General features: G+C 38.5%; 1 protein-coding gene across 2 annotated transcripts; it reads left to right on the top strand.

Annotated features, from left to right (window-relative positions):
- Positions 1 to 1,004: 1,004 nt before the first annotated feature.
- prrx1 (paired related homeobox 1) lies at positions 1,005 to 22,463 on the top strand. 2 transcript variants are annotated; one of them, XM_004068142.3, is made up of 5 exons: positions 1,005 to 1,661; positions 4,908 to 5,083; positions 10,249 to 10,430; positions 14,196 to 14,261; positions 16,930 to 22,463. In XM_004068142.3, the coding sequence occupies exons 1-5, from the start codon at positions 1,412 to 1,414 to the stop codon at positions 17,060 to 17,062; spliced, it is 807 nt and encodes a 268-aa protein (XP_004068190.1). In that variant the 5' UTR covers positions 1,005 to 1,411; the 3' UTR covers positions 17,063 to 22,463. The 2 variants fall into 2 exon arrangements, with proteins under 2 accessions (XP_004068190.1, XP_004068189.1); XM_004068141.3 differs by lacking the exon at positions 14,196 to 14,261.
- Positions 22,464 to 22,872: the final 409 nt, after the last annotated feature.

The following is a 22,872-nucleotide window of genomic DNA, read 5'->3' as shown; positions in this document are numbered from 1 at the left end:
TCAAAGACAAATTATTAGAACATTCTAGCACACTATACCACATGTCTTTGCTAAATTCAAAGTGCTTTCACACTGGAATGATGGATTGATCATTTTTTGCTGCATCACGTGTGTGTGTTGTCTGCTGTGATGCACTTGGTTGTAAAATAAATCAATGGTCCCTCAATCCAAATGATATTTTCCAATATTGATATAATTTATTTCAGTTTGAGACGATTTTATAACGATACAGGTCGATTTGAATAACAACTTGCCTCAGACAGATCGATCTGGTAGGATCATAGGATCATAAATCATGACAGCAGTTTGATATTTCTATCAGCTAAACTCTTTTGTTTGTTTGTTTTAGTTTTTATGTTTTCTTTCCAATTCCAAGAGCTTCTTTTGGTGTGACAATCTGACTGTTTGTGGAACTCTTTCGTTCTTCCTCATGAGTGCTCATAAACAGCTTTTTTTTCTGATTGGATAGCTGTCACCTTATAGGGAAGCAGAATGACCTAAATTAAACAGTTAAATATAAGAGTTTTATGACTACTAATCCACTCCGAAAGAATCAGAAAGAGTCACTTGATGGTGTCCTTAGTCTTCCAGAGGAAAGATGTCTTTAAGTGGAGCCAGAGAATGAAAGAAAACCAAAGTTTTACTGTGTTTTTGTAACGCTGAATAAAACCTGTGTTCTTTGGGAGAGGACTGCTGGGAACATCTGTCTTTGAGGTTTGATGCCTCTTTCAGCTCCAAAAAGCGTTTCACTATTTAAAAAAAACTTCTCGAGCTTGGAGGAAGTTTCACATCTGCCAGAACATTTATTTGTTTTTTCTTTTAAACTTCACTTCTACTCTCAGGATAAATGTATTTTTTCATCTGTTGTGTTTTGACGCCCCTGGATGCCACGTAATTACGGCACTGCTGTTAAAGACGATGTTGAAATAAGCGTGTGGGGGCGGCGAGGGGTGGGGGGCAGCGGGCGGTACAGTCCTGCCTCCTCGCGCTTCCTCGCGCAGCTCCGCGCGCACACGGGGCTTTGCGCATCTGGTCGTCATCAGCGGCAGCAGGCTCCTACCTCTCCTACGTGACTCCTCCGGAGCGCAGCCCTCTAAAGAGTTTGTCTTTTCCACGAAGTCGTGCGTCCGGACCTCTCCGGGGTTCGGTTCTGCTGGAGGAACCCGAGTCTGCGCTTGGCCTTACATTTTTGGTGCACCGCTGGATGGATTGGCTGTGAGGGCTTTTGTTCGGAAAGCTGCAGAAAGTCGTCGAGAGGGGAACGCAAAGTTTGGATGTTCTGCTCGAGCTCGCGCCTGGCTTTCTTCTGGGGACGCCGCCTGCGCGCTCTGCACGCGCGGATTTACGCGCGGTCGCCTGTGGTTCCTCGCTTCTCTCTTCTCGCCGCCGCGTAGTTTTCCGCCCTTGCGTCATGACTTCTAGCTATGCGCATGTAATGGACAGGCAAGTCACAATAACGAACCGCCTGGAAAGCCCCATCACGTCGAATAACCTGGACAACCTGCAGGCTAAGAAGAACTTCTCGGTCAGCCACCTGTTGGACCTGGAGGAGGCTGGAGAGATGGTCGGCACGCAGGCTGACGAGAGCGTCGGGGAGGCCGGCAGGAGTATGCTGGAGTCGCCAGGACTGACCAGCGGGAGCGACACCACCCAGCAGGAGAGTAAGTTGACAAAACCAGAAGCGACTTTAAACGGGAAACATGGAGACATACCACGGTCGTGCGCAAAAAGTGCAGCAGATGATGAAGCCTAACCGTTTGTTTGCGCATGAATGGAAATGAATCCTTCAATTTTGGCATCCGTGACGCCCCCCAACCTCTCAGAAACGACTGTTAATTTAGCGTCACGTGAGGTTTTATGCGTCGATGCGGGGCTCCAAGATAAACAAAGTTCTCCTCCTCATCCTCAAAGCTGAGTCTAAGGCCACTTGCGCGTGTTGCACGCACCTTGAGAGTAAACAAATGCAGCCCCCACCTTCTGCCATCAGCGCGCCATCTGCCCCGTCTCCAGCTTTAATGAGTGTTTTTGTTATTTGTTGGAGGGAAAAAAAAGACTAAAAAGTGTCGCAGCGGCTGCGGGAGAAATATGCGGGAGGAAGTGGGCAGGTCACGTTGGTGATTCACGGCTGTTTTCATCCTGTCAAACACTGTCAGGAGGCCGGAGGACAATCATTAGTCACAATTAAAGCGCGTGTATCAAATTAAAGCATCTCAAGGAATCCTATTCTTGTTGGTTGCTTCCTTTACAGACAGATGAACGCATCACGTCCACAAAACGCACGCTTTTATTTTAAAAAAAGAAATAAGATCAAATCCGTATCATCTGCGCTTTAATCTGCGCTGTAATTGTAAACTGACAGACACAAGTGTTAAAATTGCGCGTGTTTTTACATGGATTAGTTCCGGCTGCGCAGCTAATTGACTTTCCCTGATATCTGTTAATGAGATCAGTGAGCTCACGCGCGCCGAGCTGCGCAAAAATCACCAAGAAGATGACGGTGAAGATGACTGGAGTGCATTTGACTTGGTTTTGCGGACCAGACTTAGCTATTTAAATGTTAAAATTATTAATTTGTTCATTTTTCATGATGAAAAATGAACATTTTAATTTTATTGGAAATAAATATTCAAAAAAAAGTTTTTAAAAGATTATTTTCATTTTAAATCTTAAATTGCTTTTTTTTCCGGACTTCTGACCGAACGCATCACTATTCCTTCTTTTTTTTATTTTTATTCCTACAGTCTTTCTAAAACCTCCGAAGCTGCGCGTAAAGCACCGGGATTGCTTTGACTCTGCAGCCGGGGAAAAAGCCCCGGCGCTCGGCTGCGCTCGGCGCGGCGGCCGCTGCGCACGCGCTGACTCTAGTTACCGGTTTAGTTTTAAAATGATAAATAGAACAAATCAGAGGCTCTTCAGAACTCTTCAGAATTTATTTTTGGGAAAATAAAAAACATTTTTTCATTATATGTACTTTTTTTATTTTGTAAACTGCAGGGTTTGGTCTATTCATTTTAAAGAGGGAAGGAGATAAGAACAATTCCAGGAGGTGAAGCTGTTAGTTTTCAGTCCAGGGGGCTCAGCAACCTAACCCCCCTCCCCCCCAGGGGTCAGAGGGCAAATCCATAATTATCTGGATCTGATGAGTTTTATCTTAATTACTTTAACTCATTCATCATTTAGAATGCATGTAATAAAAAACAAAAGTAACTTGTAACTTGACTCAGAGTCAAGAGGTTCATAAAAACAGTTTTTTTTGTTTTAATTGTACTTTTTTTGAAACTTAAATTTAATATCATAAATAAATACTCTGCCAGTCTGAGTAAAAGACATGAAGGATCTCCTTATGCATTATATAAAAAAAAAAAACCTTTACAGTCTTTTTTTAAACATCTCCACAAAAAATATGTATTAAAAAATTCTACAACCAATTATTCGGTGTTAACGTTGAAATTTTGGGCAAATTTTGAAAATTTTAAAGCTGTAAATAAATAAATAAAAAGCTTCTCAGAGGTCCATCAACACTTAAAAGGTGAAAACAAAACAAACAAGCAGCCTAATGACAGAGTCTGTGACACTCACTGATGGCCTGTTTGTGTGTTTACTAAGGAAAAGTTTCATGTTTCCCATTCCCAAAGAAGACTAAAGAGTCCTGGATTTCAGAAAAGTAGCTGACCTGAAAGTAAGCGGCACGCTGGAAACTTAAATTCAGGATTATTTTTAAAGATAAACGTAAAAATTAAAAAAAAAAAAAACAGTTTTAACAGTTTCCCACAATAATCGGAAACATACTCAGAAAGTTCCAATGTGTTACTTAGGATTACTTATTCAGAAAATAAATAGAACATTTTTTAAAAAGGGTTAAATTGTAAAAAAGTTTATGTTTATTATTCATTTAAATGGCACCTTGAATGACCACAGTCAAACAAGGCGTCATACATTCGAAACCCAGGCACATAAAAAAACAATCAAAAGGTTAAAACAATAGGTAAAAAAAAAGGATCAATAAGAAATAAATCAAAGCCAAGAAATAAAATGCGTATTTCAAGTAAAATATGATTTTCTTAATTTTTTTCATTTTTGGGGTCAAACAACGTCATAGTTCGAGCTACTGATCGGGAAAATAGCAGACAATGAAACAGTAAAAAAAAAAATGCTGCTTTTGTCCCATTTAAATACCCAGATACCAGGTTTTAGTTTTATGACATTCTAAATAATACATGCAGACGTTTGAATGGTTTATTATCAATTTCCTCAAAATTGTTTTTAATTTTTTAAAACTTTTCTTTACAATCTTTATGTTAATTTATCTTTGATATGAAAATAAAAACATGCTTTTAAATAGCCTTAGAAAACAGGCTATTTTTCTTACTATGGAAATAAGAAAAAAAATTATTTTGATTTATACTCTCATATTTTTGATTTTTAAAAACCCAACCTGGACGTTTTTTGCAAACAAAACTATTTTTTACGCTTACTTTAGAAACTGAAAATACAGTGTGGAAAACAAGGATCACCTTTCTCTCATTATGTGTGTGCGGTTACAGTTTGTGGATGTTTGTGTGTGTAATTAAAATGCAATGTTTTCTCCTCTCTGTAAAAGTGTTGCTTTTGTGTGGCCACAAGCACTGACTTTACACATCAACTTTAAAAAAAAGACCTTAATTGTTTTTTAATCCTTTGAATGCTGTTTAAAAAATGTAGCTGGCAGCGTGTTTTATTAATATTTGGTGAAAATTAACCTTTGATGAGACTTTTGCATGTTTTCAATTAGATTCTTTGCTGCAGGATTCACAGGTTTGACAGCAAAACGACAGCAAACTTTCATTTAAAAAAATGTAAAACTCCCAAATCAGTGTGCCTGTTTACTTCCTGAAGGAAAGGACCCAACGGTTTTCTTTCTTCTCCAGATGAGCAGATGAACACAGAGGAGAAGAAGAAGAGGAAGCAGCGCAGGAACCGCACCACCTTCAACAGCAGCCAGCTCCAGGCCCTGGAAAGGGTGTTTGAAAGGACGCACTACCCCGATGCGTTTGTCAGGGAGGACCTGGCCCGTCGGGTCAACCTCACGGAAGCCAGAGTCCAGGTACCTCACGTTCTGCACAAACATGCACCAATCTCTGCCACTTTTCTCCCAACAGCCTCCATTCAGAATGCCATTTTATGATATGAAAATCTGAACCTCTACTAATCGTGTTGGTCCTGATAGCGGCAGGAAGGGATCACAACAGTAAAAGTAGGGATGTTAGTGCGCACCGTACAGTCAACAGCACCTTTAAGACAACGTCTTCCAAAATTTTTTTTATCATTAGAAAGCTTATATTATGAGGAAGAAGATGTTCCCTTTTTATCTTCAGAGTAAACCATAAACACTATTTTGCAACACAAATAGTCTGCCTCGTAAAGTTTCTGTAGGACAAAACTAATTTAAACTTGCATTTTTTTAAATGTAATGTGAACACACAGAGTACACTTCCCTTTTTTAATCACTTTTCCCTGTAGCGTGACAAAATTGAATACTTACTGCTTAACTGTCATTTTCAGGGATTTCTTATTGAAACTGCAAATCACAAAAGTCTTCAGGTTCCTTCATGAACCTACTCGCTGCAGAATCTGTTTGATGACTATATTTATAGTTGTATTTGAAATAAACATAATCATTTTTCATATTTTTGAGGTATTTTTAAGTACTAAGTCTATTGGTGTCAATCCAGTCAAAGTTTGCTCAAGTTGAAGAATCAGATCCAGAAACTGTGATGAGTCACCTAGCAAGGCTAACAGCTAACCGCACAGATTTAACCCGGTTTGTATTTATAAACACTTTAATTATCCAAATGAGGCTAATGGTGCAAGAAAATTCCAAATGTGTTTAGTCACTTGTCTTGAATTCAATTTTAGGAATTTTCATTGCTCTAAAACGTTTTACACTTGCACTACAGGAATACGTCTGATAGGCTTTGGCAAATGAATAAAAAAACAAAAAAACAATTTTCAATATTCAAATTGTTTTACTGTGACACAAAATGGCAGCAAGAGCTCCAAAATGTGAAGAAACTATACTTTGTCTGGTAAAAAGAAAACAAACTAAACAGTATTAAAGGGAATTTAAAGGTGATTAAGTGATAAAAGTAATGAGAAAATGTTAACCATTCGGCATGAGTGGAAAACTGAACCATTTGTTGCTTTGACATATTGAGACGCAGAAATAGCGATGCATAATTTATCGCTTTTGATTTGAAAAAAAAGGAAAGAAAAATTATGGTTTCAATGAATTTAATCCAGTCATTATTGGGACATTATTAGTAATCTAATGGGTGGTTTAAAGTACCGGTTATACAATTTATTAGGGTAATAAAAAGCTCTTTCTTCTGTCATTGCTTTGCTTTTATTGTTCTAATGCACTCTTTATATCAGCATACCCTTTCTTTTATTTTTTTATTTTAAATTTAGAATTGTTTGTTGCATTTTTAGCTGTTATACATTAACAATTAATCTAGAAACTGTGCCGATGACTTAGTAAAATGTACGTTTTCCTTTAATGCTGTTTTCTTTGGTAAATTTTATATTCTTTTTGTGATTTTAGGATTCAGTTTAGGCTATGTGCAACATAATTTGAATATTTGGAGCAGTTTATTTTGCAGAGGTTAGAACAAATGATTTTTAACCCAAAGTAGCTTTTCAGACTCAAGTTAAATGCTTTTCACACATTGCTGCTTTTAAGAAGAAATCTGATCACTATGGAATTATGAATGTTCTTTCTTTAAACAAAATGACTTATCACGTTTTCTCACATGTGTAAGACTTAAAACTAACTAACAGTGTAATCTTCCAACCAGATTGAGAAAGTAGTTTTTAATGTGGGCATATAATAAAAATAAAACATCTTTACACAACAGGTAATTAAAGAATCCATTTTCTGTTTGTCTGAGAACATGATTTACGTTCTTTAGATCACTGAAAGCATTTAGGCGCAGAGCGAGGAAAGAGGAAAAGCTGCACATCTGTGATTAATGTGTAGAGGAGAGCAACGCAGAAATCCTTTGATAAAAGAGACGCTGCTCATTCCTGAGGCGCTGCGTCAGCGGGCAGTGAGGCCCTGAGAGCGCCCACGGCTCCTAATAATGGATTTGATTTCGCAGCGAGAAACAATGTTAGCAGCCCCCCCCCCCCCCCCCACAAGAATCAAAATCATCATCCATTCAGGAAGGAGGGTGTGGGGGACAATAGGGATGGAATGGATGATCTGAAAATGGAGGATTGGGGGAGTTGATGTAATGTTTTTCTAAGGACTTTACAAAAGGGCTTATTTTTAAAATTAACACAAAAGCCGTGGAAACAGATAATGTAAGCACACATTTCCCACAATGCAACAGAGGAATTGGTTGCCTTAAGGCCATGTCACACAGCCACTACGTACATTTTGTGCATTTTCCACATATAAAGTATTGGCCTTTGATGTTACATGTGTGATATACGTAATTCATAACAGTTTCTTGCGTTGGTCATACATCGATGTGCGCAGATGTCCGTCGAGGGTTTCGGCTGACAGGTCTGAATTCAGTTTTGAGTTGTTCAAAATTTTTGATCGGTTGAGAATAACGCAGTTTATGAGCATTTTACATAGTTTATACACCACTATTACATAATACTTAAGGTATTCTGCGCGATAGTTGCTCGATGCATACATTAATTTTTGGCTTTTCAGAGGCGTTCCACATAGGTCTAACAGACTTTTCACGCATGTTCCATCAATGTAGATTTCTTATTGCATGTATAGCGCACTTTACCGTTAAAATTACAAAATTGATGCACAAATCAATAATGGATTGCATGTAAACAGCGCAATAATCATGCACAGTTCATATTCTTTGTTTATTATTCGTACTTCCGTGGTTTAAATGTGGTTCATCCGTGTAGAAAAATTGGTCTTAATGTGAAAACGTCACATCCGGACCACAACTTTTCTCACTTTTTCCACATTCACATATGACCAATTTTAAATGCACACAGTTGCTGTGTGAGACGGCATTTAGCAAGGAACATCAAGGAGGACACACAGAGCCAGTTCACAGCAGCGTCTTCTGATCCGAGAATAATTTCCGGTGATGACCTGTTTGCTGAAGTATTTGATCTGATGATCAAAATCAGCCTGAAGTCAGAAAACTGTGATGACGTTTCATGTTCATGAGGTAACGAGTCAGTGGAGGACAGATGTTTGTCTGCTATAAAGTTTTAAAGCTGCTGCCACTGTAATACTAGTTTACAGTAATATAATTTTTACAGCATTACACAGAGGTTTAGTTAAATGTGAAAAGCATTTACTTGATCTTCTTTCTTAGATCAGGGGTGTCCAAACTTTGCAAAGAGGGACAGATTTGTTGAGGAGAAAAAGCGTGAGGCCAACTAATCAGCCTGCAATCATTAAACACTGATAATAGCATTAAAATATTATTTTAGTTTGATCATTTCTTCACATTGAACATAAATACATACAAACACATTTGGACCCAAATTACTTAGAATTTTGTTTTTGAAGACCAGTAATACAAAAATCCGTGGGGGGGACTTTCTGCAATATTAAATCTGGGTTTATGTGAAATGTTACATATTATTTACTATTAAATGCTCACTGTACGCTTCTAAATGTGAATCACGTGAAAGGGGAAAATAACACAGTTCTCTTATTCGGAAATACAAAACACTGCGGTTTGGATCAGAGAAACAAATCTGTTGAGTTTACGGTCGACATCTTACAAATGAACTAGAAAGTGCCACAGTATTGCCACATGTTTACAACGGCTTATGACGGAATGAATCAACCACAATCAAGAAATCGTACATACAGGTTTAGAAAGAGCTGGGGGCTCACTATGACAAGAACCTGCGGACCGGTAGAAATTGGAATATGAGCCAGACTTTGGACATGCCTGTCTTAAGGCTGACTTCCACTGGACTGTCTGTGGTGTGTCTCCGTTACACGTCTGTGTCTCACATCTGTCCCTTCGCAACGCAACACAAGCTTTATGCAGGATTTCAATTTTAGTCCGTTGACGCGTCAATGTCACAGCAAAAAGACTGAGATACAGATAACAGTTCAGTGTGCAAATGTAGTGCATGTTAGAAACTCCTTGAACAAAATCTAGATTAAAGGTTAGAAGCTGAAAATACTTTTCACTACCCTGTAGGTGGAATTGTGGGTCAAACCCTTTATGCAGGTGTTAATGTCTTCATTTTTAAAAAATATTATTCAACTTTTTCTTGTTTGATGTGATAATTAGTCCTGGATCTAATGGTACACTGCACACTAGCAACGTGAAGGGGTTAAATCTATGGTTTGGTGGGTTCAGATGTTAGTTCTGGTTGGGGTTGGGAAGCCTCTCTGCCGATCTTGGATGGTCAACCTCACGTTACCTCCAAATGTTGCTATTTGCTTTTGATGAAAGCTTAAAAGTTGTGAATCATTTACATGAAAATCAAAGAACCGAGGCCAGTTTCTCTCTGTGTTGGGCCAGTTTGGGACAAATTGGAAAGTGCATGAGCCGTGCTGCAGCCTTCAGAGTAGCCTTCATTTGCACAACTGTCACACAGCTGGCACAGAACTTTTTTTTTTTTTTAAACGAACTTAACCAATTCACCTGATTCATAAGAGGTCTGACAACTGCAATATTTGGATTTTGAAAAAAATCTGCAACACTTCATGATTCACTGAAAGCTGTTATTCAAACAGAAAAAACGTTTGTTTTAAGAAATTCATTAAAATCTCAAACTGTCAAGCATGGTGGTGGATAACTGATGGTATGGGGAGTAATGTAGTCGTAGAACCTGGAAACTCCTATGAATGTGAGGCCAACAGCCTTCCCGAACAGAAACATTTCCAATAGAATAGAAAAAAAAAGATCGGGCATCATGTTACAACAGTTAAACCCTCTGTAAAGCTTTGTTCACGCCGGGCATGTGACACAAATTTTTTAATGTGCCTTTAGCCAAAAGTGTTCACACTGGGAAAGCAGGAAGGGGAAATCTGCGTTTACATAGATGTTGCTGAGGCCAGTGGGAACATAGCTTCAAAGTGGTTGACCTAAAAGTTGAGCATCCATTTAAATGAACAGAAGCAAATTTGTACATCACTTCCTACCCTCTCAATGTACCTGAGCACGGAGTGGATGTTTGAGGGCTCAAAAAAAAAAAAAAAAAAAAAACACATCTCACGATGACAAAGGTTTTCATCTCTCTCCACCTGTTTGGTTCCAGGTTTGGTTCCAGAACCGAAGAGCCAAGTTCCGCAGAAACGAGAGAGCCATGCTGGCCAGCAAAAATGCCTCCCTCCTCAAGTCTTACTCAGGAGAAGTGACGGCAGTGGAGCAGCCCATCGTGCCGCGCCCTGCACCTCGCCAGAACGATTACCTATCCTGGGGCAGTGCTGCCCCTTACAGGTACTTCCTTTAATTTTGTTTGCTCTCTCATCCACCTGAAGTCTGCTTCGCCTCCACCTTCTACGCCAACATTTTAAACAAAAGTATATTAAAGATTTGATTGTATAGCTTTGGACGGTCTAAAAAAAAGCTTAAAACATTTGTCAGTGGTCAAATGATTTATAACTACACTCTAAAAACAGTATTTGGGCTGTAGTTGGAAAGATGAACGTTTTTACATTGATCTAACTTAATTACTTAGTTTGGTGAAAATAAATCTTTTATATTAGTTATTCAACTTAAAAATATCACATAGTTGTTTGTCATAGGTATTTTACTTTCAATCAACTCAATTAAGTTGGTGCAACTTTGGTGGGAAGGTCAATGTGTCATGACATTATAACGTTAGGCAGCGTAAGGAGTTGTGGGATACCACTTTCTTTGCCTGTCTGGGCAGATTGGGGGTTAAGTGTGAGTTTTTGTCCATGTATTTTGTTGTCTAACTGTTATACTCTGTTTTTATTAGTAATTTAACCTGTTGTGTTTATTTCTTTCTGCACCATGAGTTAGAGTGTGGGAGAGGATGATGAGCAACCCCCTTGTGCGGAAAAACACTATTTTCCATTATTATAGACAGAGTTCAAGACATCTGAGCTCCTGCCCTGTAGTGCAAAACATTGCTGGGTCGTTCATGTCTTTGATATGGAAATTGCAAGGCTTCTTGGCCTAAACTTAAACATGTTTAAAATCATAGTGAAAGCAATAAATAGATAAAAACCGATGCCAGAAATACATTGTATTGAGTTGGATAAATGTATGATATTAAGTAAGATAAATGTGTTAATTTGAGTTGTATAAACAAATAAATAATAAATAATAAACTTAATTCAATTACCTGTTACTGATTGAAGTGATTCAATTAAGTTGGATCAACTTTTTTCTTTTTAGAGTGTATAAGCATTTTAAAAGTAAATGCTAAAAATGCTAAATAAACAAAAAAACAACGACAACAAAATAACCTGAAATACATTTGAAACTGTGGAAGGAAAGATGTGTGTACTGAGGAAGTTTGTTTAACAAAAAAAAAAAAAGCTTAAAGTAAAATAACAATAAAAGGTGAAACCAGTTAAACACATTTATGAAGTTGAAAGAGAATTAGATGAGAGACAGATTTTATTTTTTAAGTCAAAAGAAAATCAAAGAATTTCAAATGAGTAGAGTTTGTGTTTCAGCTCGTTTGAAAAATTGCAAAGTCTAAAAAAATGACAATTTAAGATAAAAAACATAATTACATTGTTCTAGTATTGTAGGTTTTTTTATTAATAAATCAAAAGTCTTGTCCGTTTTGCATTTCGTCATCTTATGATAATATCAAGGTTTTTGAATATTGATGTTTTATTTTGAAACTTCCTCCATTTGCAAAAAAATTAGAAGTTTGGGCTTGGATGTCTTGAAACAGAAAGCATTTAAAACAAACTCGTAAAATATAACTAAAATGACATTCTTTTGCATTTGTTCCATCAAGCGGAGATTTTTAAAAAGTCGCTCTGAGTCGGACGCTTTTTAGTACTAACTGTCCTTTTTCATCATTATGAGAACAATGATTTATGAGAAGCGACAAAGTGAAAACTGAAGGAAAAAAGTTTGAAGACAATGCGTCACTATGTTGCCTGCCTGCAGACGATCAAATAAGATCTTCTGTTGAAAAAAAAGAAGGTGCTGTTTCAAGAAGCAAACCTTACACCGTCCCTGTTATTGTTTCATTTCCTTCTCTTCTGCTACCTGAACATGCTCCTCATCTTTCCTGGGAAAGTGCTCATCTCTTTTGATCCACCTGCACTCAAACTGCCTCAGACCGATGAGCTGCACTTTTTATTTTCACTGCATCAGCGGCATAAAACAATGGTATTTTTACTTCCCCTTAACTGAACCCACAACCTTATCTGCTGCACGCAAGAAGCATCACACCAGATTCCTAATGCCACATGTTACAGAGTTAGCTGAAATCTTTTTCTTCCATTATTTCATTTGGATTTAAAACAAATTGTTTTATGGTTTATTTTACCAGTTTTTCAGTTAAATGCTGGGCAGGATATCAGGAAAACGAGTGTGCGGTGTGAGGCTGTGGGGGTGAAAGAGCAATGAGAAGTCTATTATAGAATGGAACTAGTTACAGAATGAGCCGGGAGGGGGCGCACATCCTTCTAAAAGCCCACAAATGCACCACAAGTAAAAAATCCCACCACTTAAAAAAAAAAAAAACGGTATTCACTCATCAAAACTGGTTTTGCTTGAAATAAAAAAAAAGCTGAACCATAGCAGTGTAAAGCACAGGAAACACATTTAAAAGGACTAGAACTAACTCGATTGACAAACATCCCTTTTTGAATAACTTATGAACCTAAACATAAATTATGTTTATACTTTAAGCGTCTCTGTGTACTTTAGGTCTTCTGCTGAATCTTTTCTATTCATTTTCTGCCGTCTTGTTAAGCTAAGCTGTATTTTTTAGTTGATATATTATCCCATCACGATCTATGGTTAAATATTCTGCTGTTTTTTTGGAAACAAAACAACTTTTTACACCATAAAAGTTGATTTACCTTTTGTTTTCTAAAAAAAATAAATTTGGATTTCTGTAATTAAATGTATAAAAAAAGTACACAAACTTGTTGGTTGTGCTTTGTATGGAGGCCCACAGATGTATTTTTTGATCAAGCCGATCGTTCCTCCTGAGGTAACCCGATTTTGATTGTTGCACATAAAAATAATATTGTTGTATTGACACTTTTCTTATGTTAGGATAGTAATTTTTCTTAACTTTCACTATAGGAATATATTTTTAAGTGATGCCTTTTTCTATAGGAGTTAATTATTTTTTATATTTTCAAAATAAAATGTTTGACCTTTTGATAACAACATAAATTATTGCAGGAATGTCTGCTCCTAAGCTTTCTGGGTAAATATTTGAAAATATTTTTTTTGACAGATAAATCAGTTTAATGTGTGATAAAGAAAACAATTTCAAATTAAACTAACTTTGACAGCTATTTATACATTTCAATGGACACAAATAGCACTGTACAATAGTCTGGGATCCATAAGTGTTGCTGTAAAAATTACTTCCATAAATTGTTCCATAAATGTCAAAATCTTTAGAATTTCATCAATTTTTTAAAATTTCATTCAAATATTGATGTATTTTCTTTTCCCCCTCATTTCTAATGGGATTCAAGTTAGATAGATTTGTTAGATGAGAGTTCAGGACCAAAAACTGAGTTTAGCCGTCAACATGACAGTTAGATCTTCCCTTTTATTCCGTTTCTCCATGACTTTCCTTCTCTGTCTTTCCTGCAAAAGTATCCTGCGTTGACCTGATTTCACTCCACACAAATCGCATTAAATGGAAACACAATTTTTCCCACCTCCTAGGCCTGCTCAGGGGCGCAACCAGAGGCTGCGACCCCGCCTGATGAGGCGATAATGTGAAAACAAACCGTATTAAATCCACCATTGACCCCTGTGACCTCTCTCTGCTACACCACTCCAGATAATGAAGCCAGCAACAAGAGACAGAGCTCAGCAGGGCTGCATTTTTTTTGTGACTCTGTTTGCATCAGCCGCAGTCTTCCAGTAATCCTGCCGTTATGAAATCAAGTCTAAAATGTCAGAGCCTGCAGCTGCAGCCGAAACACAATCAGAGCTTCTAGGCTCCGATTCAAAGGCTTTTGTGAAGCAGGTTCAATACTGTGTGGTGCTAACGCTTGACTGTATATTATCCTGAAGCTGGTATCCCATGCTGGAGGGGGGGCCGGCGCGAGTTCCACAGAAAATGCTGCCCTCAGAGAACAAGTATGCATTCATTTTACTACATCCAACTCATTTCCTGTCGTATTTGTGTTTGCATGTTTCTCCAGCATTTTTCAAGCTTTTTTGTTCAAGCACTGAGTTATTATCAGCGGCCTTTTTCATTTTCATCTTGCTATGTCTTGTATTTCCAATTAGTTTGTTGAAACCTGCTTGTGTTGCTTTTCTTTTAGTCAAGTTTAGTTTTTTTGGATGTCAGTTATTTTGAAGTTCTCTAAAAACACCAGAGATGGAAATAATTTGGATTTATACTGCATTCACACCAGCCTTGGAAATGTACAGACAAGTGACCTCTATGAATGAAAAGTCTATAAGATGTGTAAATGCAAGTTTCGGGCTTTCATGTCAAAAACTCTTGTGTTCCTGTGTCGCTACACATGTTTCTAAGTCAGGCTCTACATACAAAATGTATGTTAAAGTTAAACTTTAACCAATAGAGGACTCGGATTTGGTATTGACGTATGGATGGTGTTCCCTTCAATTCACTGAAGTGCCAACCGTTTGAAAATCGCTCATGAAGGAGAAATTAATAACTGTGTATGTTAGGAATTATATGATACCAAGTCTTTCATTTATCAGAATAGACCTGAGAAAGAAAAAGCCGGAAGCAAGATTTGCAGATTTGCACCTCTTTGACATTTCGCTCCAAGCCTCTTCCAACTGTAGTATCTGGTAGCGAGAGTCCAGCGTGAACATCACATGCCAAATATGTGTTCAAGAACCCACGTTCAGTGCATTCTTGAACACGCTTCACATGCCTGATGTGTATGTTGCATAATAGCAGGCATGATGTCATTGCACCCATGACCTCCTGGCCAAATGGCTTTACTTCCACGCTAAAATCAAATTTTGATTGTATGAGTCCATATCACAATAATATTTCTCTATGTTGAACTGCAGAAGTTTCTGAATCTGGAAAATCTCCGACTTTGTTTTGGCAACCAATGTTTACACTTGCCACGCCCACACTCATTGCAGCATAATGCCCGGTTTGTACTTCATAGCGATTTGCAATCGCTCAAGTTGCATTGGTCGCTTCAGCATAGAATCGCCCCAATTGCTGATATCATCATTCGCGATTGCAATTGTACACCCATGGTGCAACTGCATGAGTAGTGGCTGGATAGCTCAATTGGTTAGGTGCACATGGAAAATTAGGGTTTGATTCCCTGATGAAGGTCGTCCAGTGTGAACCCTTCGCACTAACTGCCAAACCACCTGTGCGAATCAAAGAAAGCTGATCCCTGACAGGATATGCCGAAAGGTGAACAACAAGTACCTGTCGTGCCATGTGTATATGGCACAATATGTTGTACACAATATGTCCAACATATTGTGACATCGAACCCATACTTATTTTGCTAAATTGGAATACGCAATGGCAAAGCAAACTCAAAAAATCGTTCCACAGATGAAACAGGCACACTGTGTGTCCTGGTATAGGTAATAAGTGGTTTATAAGATCTTTAAACCTGTCAATTGATATGCCAACGTACCTGAAGTCCACTTAGTTAAAATTCCCACATCTTACACTAGAGAATTGAATTCACATTTGTATTCTGTTAAATGAACGAACAGAAGACTTCCCCCCGCCATGTGGCTGTGCATTCACCGATGCAGCAAGTGTATGAGCAAGATGTCGTCCATGCTGAAAACACCAAATCACTGAAACAATGGAGACAATCACGTCAGGCTTGCAAAGTATAAACTCCACTCAGAATTTTGTTGCAGTTATTGAGGAAAGTCGCTAGCAAAATAGTTCAACCTTAGACTAAACTAGACCGCACAATTGATGCGATGGCCAATCGCTGTGAAGCATAGACAGGGCATAACGTTGTATAACACACATTTAGGCTTTCACCTTCCTAGGGGAAAGTATCTAAAAGCAATGAATTTTTTTTTTTTTTTGGCACAAAACCCTGTATGTGACAGTGGGCCACAGTTAAAGTTTGCATGTGGATTGTCCATGTCTGTAGTTTAGGCTGATGCCGGTGTAATATTGTCTCTAAGACACTTCTGTTTTATTCAATATGGCGGAAGTCCTACTTCCTGTCCACAAAAGTCCTTATTTCCAATCTTGATGTGACATAGAAGATTCATAAACTATTGTCCCTTTTCATTCTAGGCAACAAACCAATCATAGTTTTCATGGCAACAATGTGTGAAAACCTGCCAGATTTGTTTATGACTTACCGTACTTTATTTGACTTTGTTAGTGTATTTTCAAAAGTAACACCAACAATTTAAAAAAAGTGATGTAACATTCAATGTCTGTTAGTACAAATTACTATTTTTTTTGGTAGAATCTTAGGGGGAAACAATGTTCATTTCCAGTTTGGTCTTGAATTTTTGAATATTTAGGAAATATCTTTGTTTATTTTGTAAAAACACGTTTTTTTTTCCCCCTCTGTATTATCACAGATTTTGTTGTGACTTCCGGTCTGTAAAGACAAATTGTTCACCCGGTTGGATGGAATCTTGAGAAAACTCTGTGTAACTGTACTTTATGTAATGAAGTATCAGAGTACTAAGGTGAAGATGATTTTCTGCATTCAAAAACTGTAAATGTTCAGTTTTCAAATTAAAAGCTATCATATGAAGAGATAACACTTCCCTTGTTGTCCCCTTCATCGCCCTCTTTTTTATCTCGCAGTGCCATGGCCACCTACCCGCCTACCTGCTCCAACACCAACACAGCCCAGGGGATGAACATGGCCAACAGCATCGCCAACCTGCGGCTCAAAGCCAAGGAGTACAGCTTGAACCAGGTGCCCACGGTCAACTGAGAGTCCCCCACGCCCAAACCAAAGCAGCCTCGATGGCATACCAACATCAGAGGTTTGGAGGGTTGCTGATGGCAGGATTTTGTGACTTTCCTCTCTTCCTGAGCTGATTTCCTGCTCATCCCAAAGAGGCATGGATGCTGCAGCCGAATGTCGTCTTGATTGTGATCGTGACTGTAACCAAGGATGATCTCCAGTCTCAAGACTTTTTTTTCTAAATGGAGACTCCCACACATGGAATAACCTCCTTGTCCTTTCTTCTGGGGTTTGGATGGAGATATGCACCACAAGTGGGATCAACCTGTCTTTATTTTTTTTTTGTAAAAGAAAATATCCAGCAGACTTTGTCTGACATTTAATCCAATTTTTTTAAATAGTTTTTTTTCACCCCCTCATTTCTTTCCATGTTATACCACTGAGAAGCAACACATTTTGATGTTCATGTTATAGTCCAGTATAAAAGAAGAAGCTAATGTATTTCTGAATCCAGAACCAGTAGATGATTCCATATGATATCCTTTATTTGTAACAGAACCTTGTATGTTAATAAAATGCGATTCAAGCAAAGCAGCATTTCTACATACTTAAGTTCCGGTTCTGTCCCCGATTTAAAGCCCTATTATGTCTGAAGTATGACTTCTCCAATTCATTTTAAGTTAAATCATGCTTCAGAAACCATGAGAAATAAACGTGTTTATAGTCAGGACCATTTGGAAAGCTTGGCACGCTCCATAAAAGAGAGATTTACGACCCGAGAATAGATTCTCCTTCAGAGAAACCTCAAGCCGCTCCTGCCTTGTGTGTGTGTGTGTGTGTGTGTGTGTATGTGTGAGTGCGTGTGTGTTTTCCTTCCTCTGATTGCTGAAATTTCCATCTTAAAAACAGGATATTTATGAGGAGGGAAATCCTCTCCTTAATATGGAGGACCCGCGGGCCTCATTTAGCTCGGCGGCTGTCATACAAGGTGTTTCTTCTCTGTGGCCCCTCGTAACCTCCACCATCAACAAACATATGCCGGCTTTCTCCCTCCGAAACGACTCACACGGGCCGGAAAAGCACAGTTCAGGGAGAAGACGGCCAATTAGGGGGCTGCTTTTATCACAGGTTTATATTTACAAGCCTTTCATACCAAAAAGAAAACCTCTTAAAAAAAAACACTTTGTTCCACCCCCACTGACATCAATAAAGATATATTATATGGAGAACTAAAAATGATATATTTAAAATACAAACTGATTTTTTTTATTCCATTAAGAGCCCGCTAATTCAAAGAATTGACAAGAAAATGTAAATTTTTAAAAAGGTGTTTATTTTAAACACTTTTATGCACTCCACAATTAAACATTTGCATAATTTATTTTTTATAAGAAATAGAAAATATCAATTATGATGCATTTGGGGATTTAGTAGGTTTTTGTTTATTTTAGTTTCAATGTTAAATATATTAAAGATGTTAAAATATTGACCTTATTTACCAAGAGTCTCAAATTTGGTCAGAAAAGTTTTAACATGCTGTAATTGCAATGTAAATAATTAATTATAAAAGAATGTAGTCTTTTTTTCAATACAGCAAGTAGTCATTTTAATTTTAAAAGTATATAGATGAGTTATTCTCACCATAATTCTTTTAAACTAAGCTACACATTTTCCCGCCAAAAGGGTTTTTGAGATTTCAAGGAGGCAGCCATTTTGAAATGAGCAGGAAAAGCCCTTCCACTGCCCCTAGTGGAATCATGATGAACTACAGGGCAGAAAACGTGGACAAAGTTAAATCCAATCAGGTTTTTAAGAACAGGCTATAAGAATAATAAACGTTTGCACAATATCAAGAGCATTACTAACATTTTTGAAGTTATTATTATTAAATTAGATTAGCTTTTCAATCAAAAAAATGGTATAAGTTCAAAAATAAATAAGAAACTGTAGTTGATGTGAGTGTATGAGGTTATCAAGACAATTGCAGAGCAAAGTCACCCTTTATTGATTAGGGGAAAAAGGTAAAAATAGTGAAAGTAATAAGTCGAAACCACACTAAAAATGATGGCAAGTTAAAAAAAGTCACAAGAAAGAAGAAGTGGATAAATTAAAATGCATTAAGCTGACCTTAATTCAAAAAGTGTTAGAAACAAAATTAAAATTAAAATGAAAAAAGAAGAAATGGCCACTAAAAAGAGCAAAAAAGGGACTTTTAATCAGGTAATCTTTCTGATAAACGATTTAGATTTAGTTTCCTTAAATCTAATGGAGCTTTGTCTGCATTAATGATGATTGATGTCAATTGTTATTTTATCATCAAGTCCAGAGAAATGGAATCTAGTTGATCACTGATCTGGTCCGCTCTGCCTCCTGCAGCACTGGCCTGTGCAGTCTGTGGCTTTTTCTGGTTTCAAACGCTTCACTGCAGTTTTTAGATGCTCGACTTTTTCCCTTTTTCAGGACTTTTATCTGACATTTGGAGCTAATTTAGGAGATTTACATCTTATGCGTCCAACATGTGATCCTCTCATTAAACTCAGCTCTGTGGGAATCCTTGTGAAGCAGCTCAGGGGGGTTTGGCTTTGTGTATGAAAGCGGGAAAAGTTTTGGGCAGCAGGTTTAGTGAAGCAATTTTTTTTTTCAAAGTGCGAGACCTTTTTGGTGCATTATTGGCCTTTTCATGAAATGATCTCTCTGCAGATGTGCCTCTGAGCGAGGTGGGGGTGCGTTTTCACAGAGGTTGGGGGGTTCCAGTGCGACTTCAGTGACTTTTTCCCAACTTAAATCCACATTTAAGGAACATTTCTGCTTTCTTTTCTGCTGTTTGCTTTTGTGCTGCTGGTTGTTTTCCTGATCGTTGATCCCTGACTATGGTATGTCCAGTGTCAGAGCCCCCACCCCCCTTTGAGTTCTCCCCTGCCAGGCGCCCGGGCTCACCTTTCACGGCCAGAGCCCGGGCTGACCTGAAGTGATTCCAGATGTGGAGATCTTTTCTGCCCCCCTCCTTCCCCTTCTCCTCCACCCAAGCCTTTTACTCCCGTCCTCCTCCTCTTTTTGCCCCTAGGCCGTGGCCAGCCACTCCATCAGGGCTGACAGCGTCCCTTTGGACGGCGTCTCTCCTCGCCTGAGCACATGACATACAAGGCACCCCCCCCCCCTCCAAGCCTTCACCCACGCCCGCCAGCCCCCATCCTCAGCAACACATCTGGAGCTCATTACAAAGGAGACAGTACAAGTGAGGGAGGGGTGAGGAGTCTGTAGGAGAGCGCCTCCTTTAACCCCTTCAACCATCCACCTTCTCCTTCCCTTCATCCTCATAGCCTGGCACCCATCCCTGCTTCACCAAACCCCCCACCACCACCACCACCACCTCCACCCGCCTGCAGCGGCCCTCGTCCTGCCGCCGGTACCGCATGATAACAAACGCTTCATTAATGAGCGCTTTTGGAAACAGAAAAACAGAAACTCCACAGCTGTTAACAGTGTGCGGTTGAAACCAGCAGCAGTTTCCACGCAGGCAGTTGAACCAGAGGCTGCGCAGTTTGTGCGACTGACTCACCGTGATTACACACACACACAAACACACGCACACACATACAGGGTCGGATCGTAAAAGAAACATAATTAGCGAGGAGCTGCCATCTGAAGGTCACAGTTGATGACCATACTTCACTGCCAATCGCCAGCATGTGCTTGTTTTTCTTTTCTTCAGGGACTGACAGATCCTGGCTGCTTTTCCTCCCAAAAATGTGCTTCTTCTGACATTCTCCGAGTCCTGTTGTTCCATAGGAAGTCATAAAACCCCCCCTTCCCTTAATTAGAAGCACTTTTTGTTTTGTTATGATGACTCTGCAGGAAACTTTTAGTCACTGGCATCCGAGAAGAACTGGTGCAAAGTGCAGAGGCGCCTGATTCATCAGAGAGGCTGACGTTGATCACTTTCTTTAAATGGTGACCTCTTTTAAGTTGTCGACTGTCAAGTATTTGAGGAAGACTTTTATTACCTTTCATGACTTTGGTGGCAGCCAGCACCTGTCCCATTTGAGGTGCTACTGTTATCGGACAGAGAACCTGTTTGTTCTGCCTCGGGTCAGAGGTGGAAAAAAATCCTTGGTGTGGGTCAGCATCCAGCTCAGTAGGAGGCATTTGTGTGTTTGGGTGTAAATGAGCAAAATCTTGGTCACTCTCACAGTGAGAATACCAGGGTATTCTCACTGTGAGAGTGCTAACCACTACACCACCATGGTTCATAATTTCAATAATTACGCTGGAAGTTAATTTATAAACATTAAACGTTAATTCCCGTTTTTAAAAAAACAAAGAAAAAAAATCAACCAACATGATGGTGAAGCTATCTCTTCTGGAAACTGTTTGGCTTTTCAGTTCCACCTTTTTTGCTTTGATTTCCAAAATAAAATAATTTAATTCGGGGACGTCATTTTTGTCCAAGATGGTGAAAACGGTTTAGCTGAAAAAGTGACTTAAAAAAAAGTCTAAAACAAACCGAAAGGATCATCTATACCTGGGGCCCGCAACCTTTGAAACTTAGAAGCCATTTGGGTTGATTTCTCACTGAAAGGAGCCACAAAGTCTGACTTCACTCTTTAGAAAAATAAAACACTGACTTGTATTTCTGTAATTGTTACTATAATGATAAATGAACAATTGGTTGTTCTTTTTTTGACATATATAAAACATAAATAAAAAGAGAATATAGTCTTTTTTCAAGATACAAAATAGTTCCTAGCTTTAAACAGACTTCCTTTCAAAATAAAAGACATCTTATACCACATACAGTAGGATCATCTCAATGCAGAAAATATAGTGGGCAGTGTAACGAAAAAAATTATAGTTATACACACTAAATTTTACAGAGCTCATATAGTGACCCTTACTGTATTGCTTAACCATATCTTATAATAGACATTGTACCCTTATAATCAATTGCACCTAAAGTATGAATTCTTGTCAACCTCCAGTTGATTTTCTGTGGTAAACAGGGCTCAAAAACCAGTCTCAATGTTTTACTACGACTTTGAAGGATTGATGGATTGTTGATGCATTATGGGTACTGTGGTCAGGCGCCTGGTAGAGTGATCCAAGAGGACCTGGTTGCAGAGAACACGGCGCCCCTATATTAGCCACGACTGGAAGTTCGGTCAAGGTTAGGGTTATGAGACTCTATTTTTGTCCAAAAACCCTAATTGAACTGGAAACCCTGATAGTTACATTTTTTTTTTCTTTCAGCTTCTGCTTTGCTTTGACCGTAACTCCTCCTGCGATCAATGTGAATCAACTTATTCTGTTGTGGAGAAAGCGGCTTTGAGTGAAAAAGTTATGGCTGTTAAAAGAATATGTAACAGTCTTAGAAATTGTTAAACACTTTTGTTCAAATCCTTTTTGAAAGGAATAAACTGTTTTCGTTTTTGCTTTGTATTAACCTCTCATTATTGCACACTGAACCGTTTACTCACATGAAAAAGTTTTAATAAATGATGCTACAATTCTGAAAACTTGTAGCATTTCTGTTTCCGGCTGATGATGTTTTGCCGCTATCTTGTCTGCAGCCAGTTCCCCCTTGATTGATAAGCCTCAGCTGTTGAGTTGAATAAAGTGTCCATTTTCAGCTTTGTCTCATTCACCTCTGAATTAAAAAAAACGTTGTTTTTTTACCCAAGAGCCACAATGGAGGGGGTACCCCCGATCTCTACATTCAACCAGTTTAGTTTATTCTGTTTAGTTCAAGTTTAGTGTTCTCCTATTCAATTCTAAGCATTTATTATACTTTTGATTGTATGTTCACTTTACAATTACAGGTACGAAGTCCATTGAGACGA

The sequence above is a fragment of the Oryzias latipes genome, chromosome 4 (genome assembly GCF_002234675.1).
Source record: "Oryzias latipes chromosome 4, ASM223467v1".
Lineage (NCBI taxonomy): Eukaryota > Metazoa > Chordata > Actinopteri > Beloniformes > Adrianichthyidae > Oryzias > Oryzias latipes.
The sequence above is the reverse complement of the archived record's forward strand: the minus strand, read 5'-3'. Positions and strand labels throughout refer to the sequence as shown.

Coding starts and splice junctions, on each gene's coding strand:
- prrx1 (XM_004068142.3), top strand. CDS start 1,412: ATGACTTCTAGCTATGCGCATGTAATGGACAGGCAAGTCACAATAACG. Junction 5,084..10,248: donor TCACGGAAGCCAGAGTCCAG/GTACCTCACGTT, acceptor GTTTGGTTCCAG/GTTTGGTTCCAGAACCGAAG. Junction 10,431..14,195: donor GGCAGTGCTGCCCCTTACAG/GTACTTCCTTTA, acceptor ATTATCCTGAAG/CTGGTATCCCATGCTGGAGG.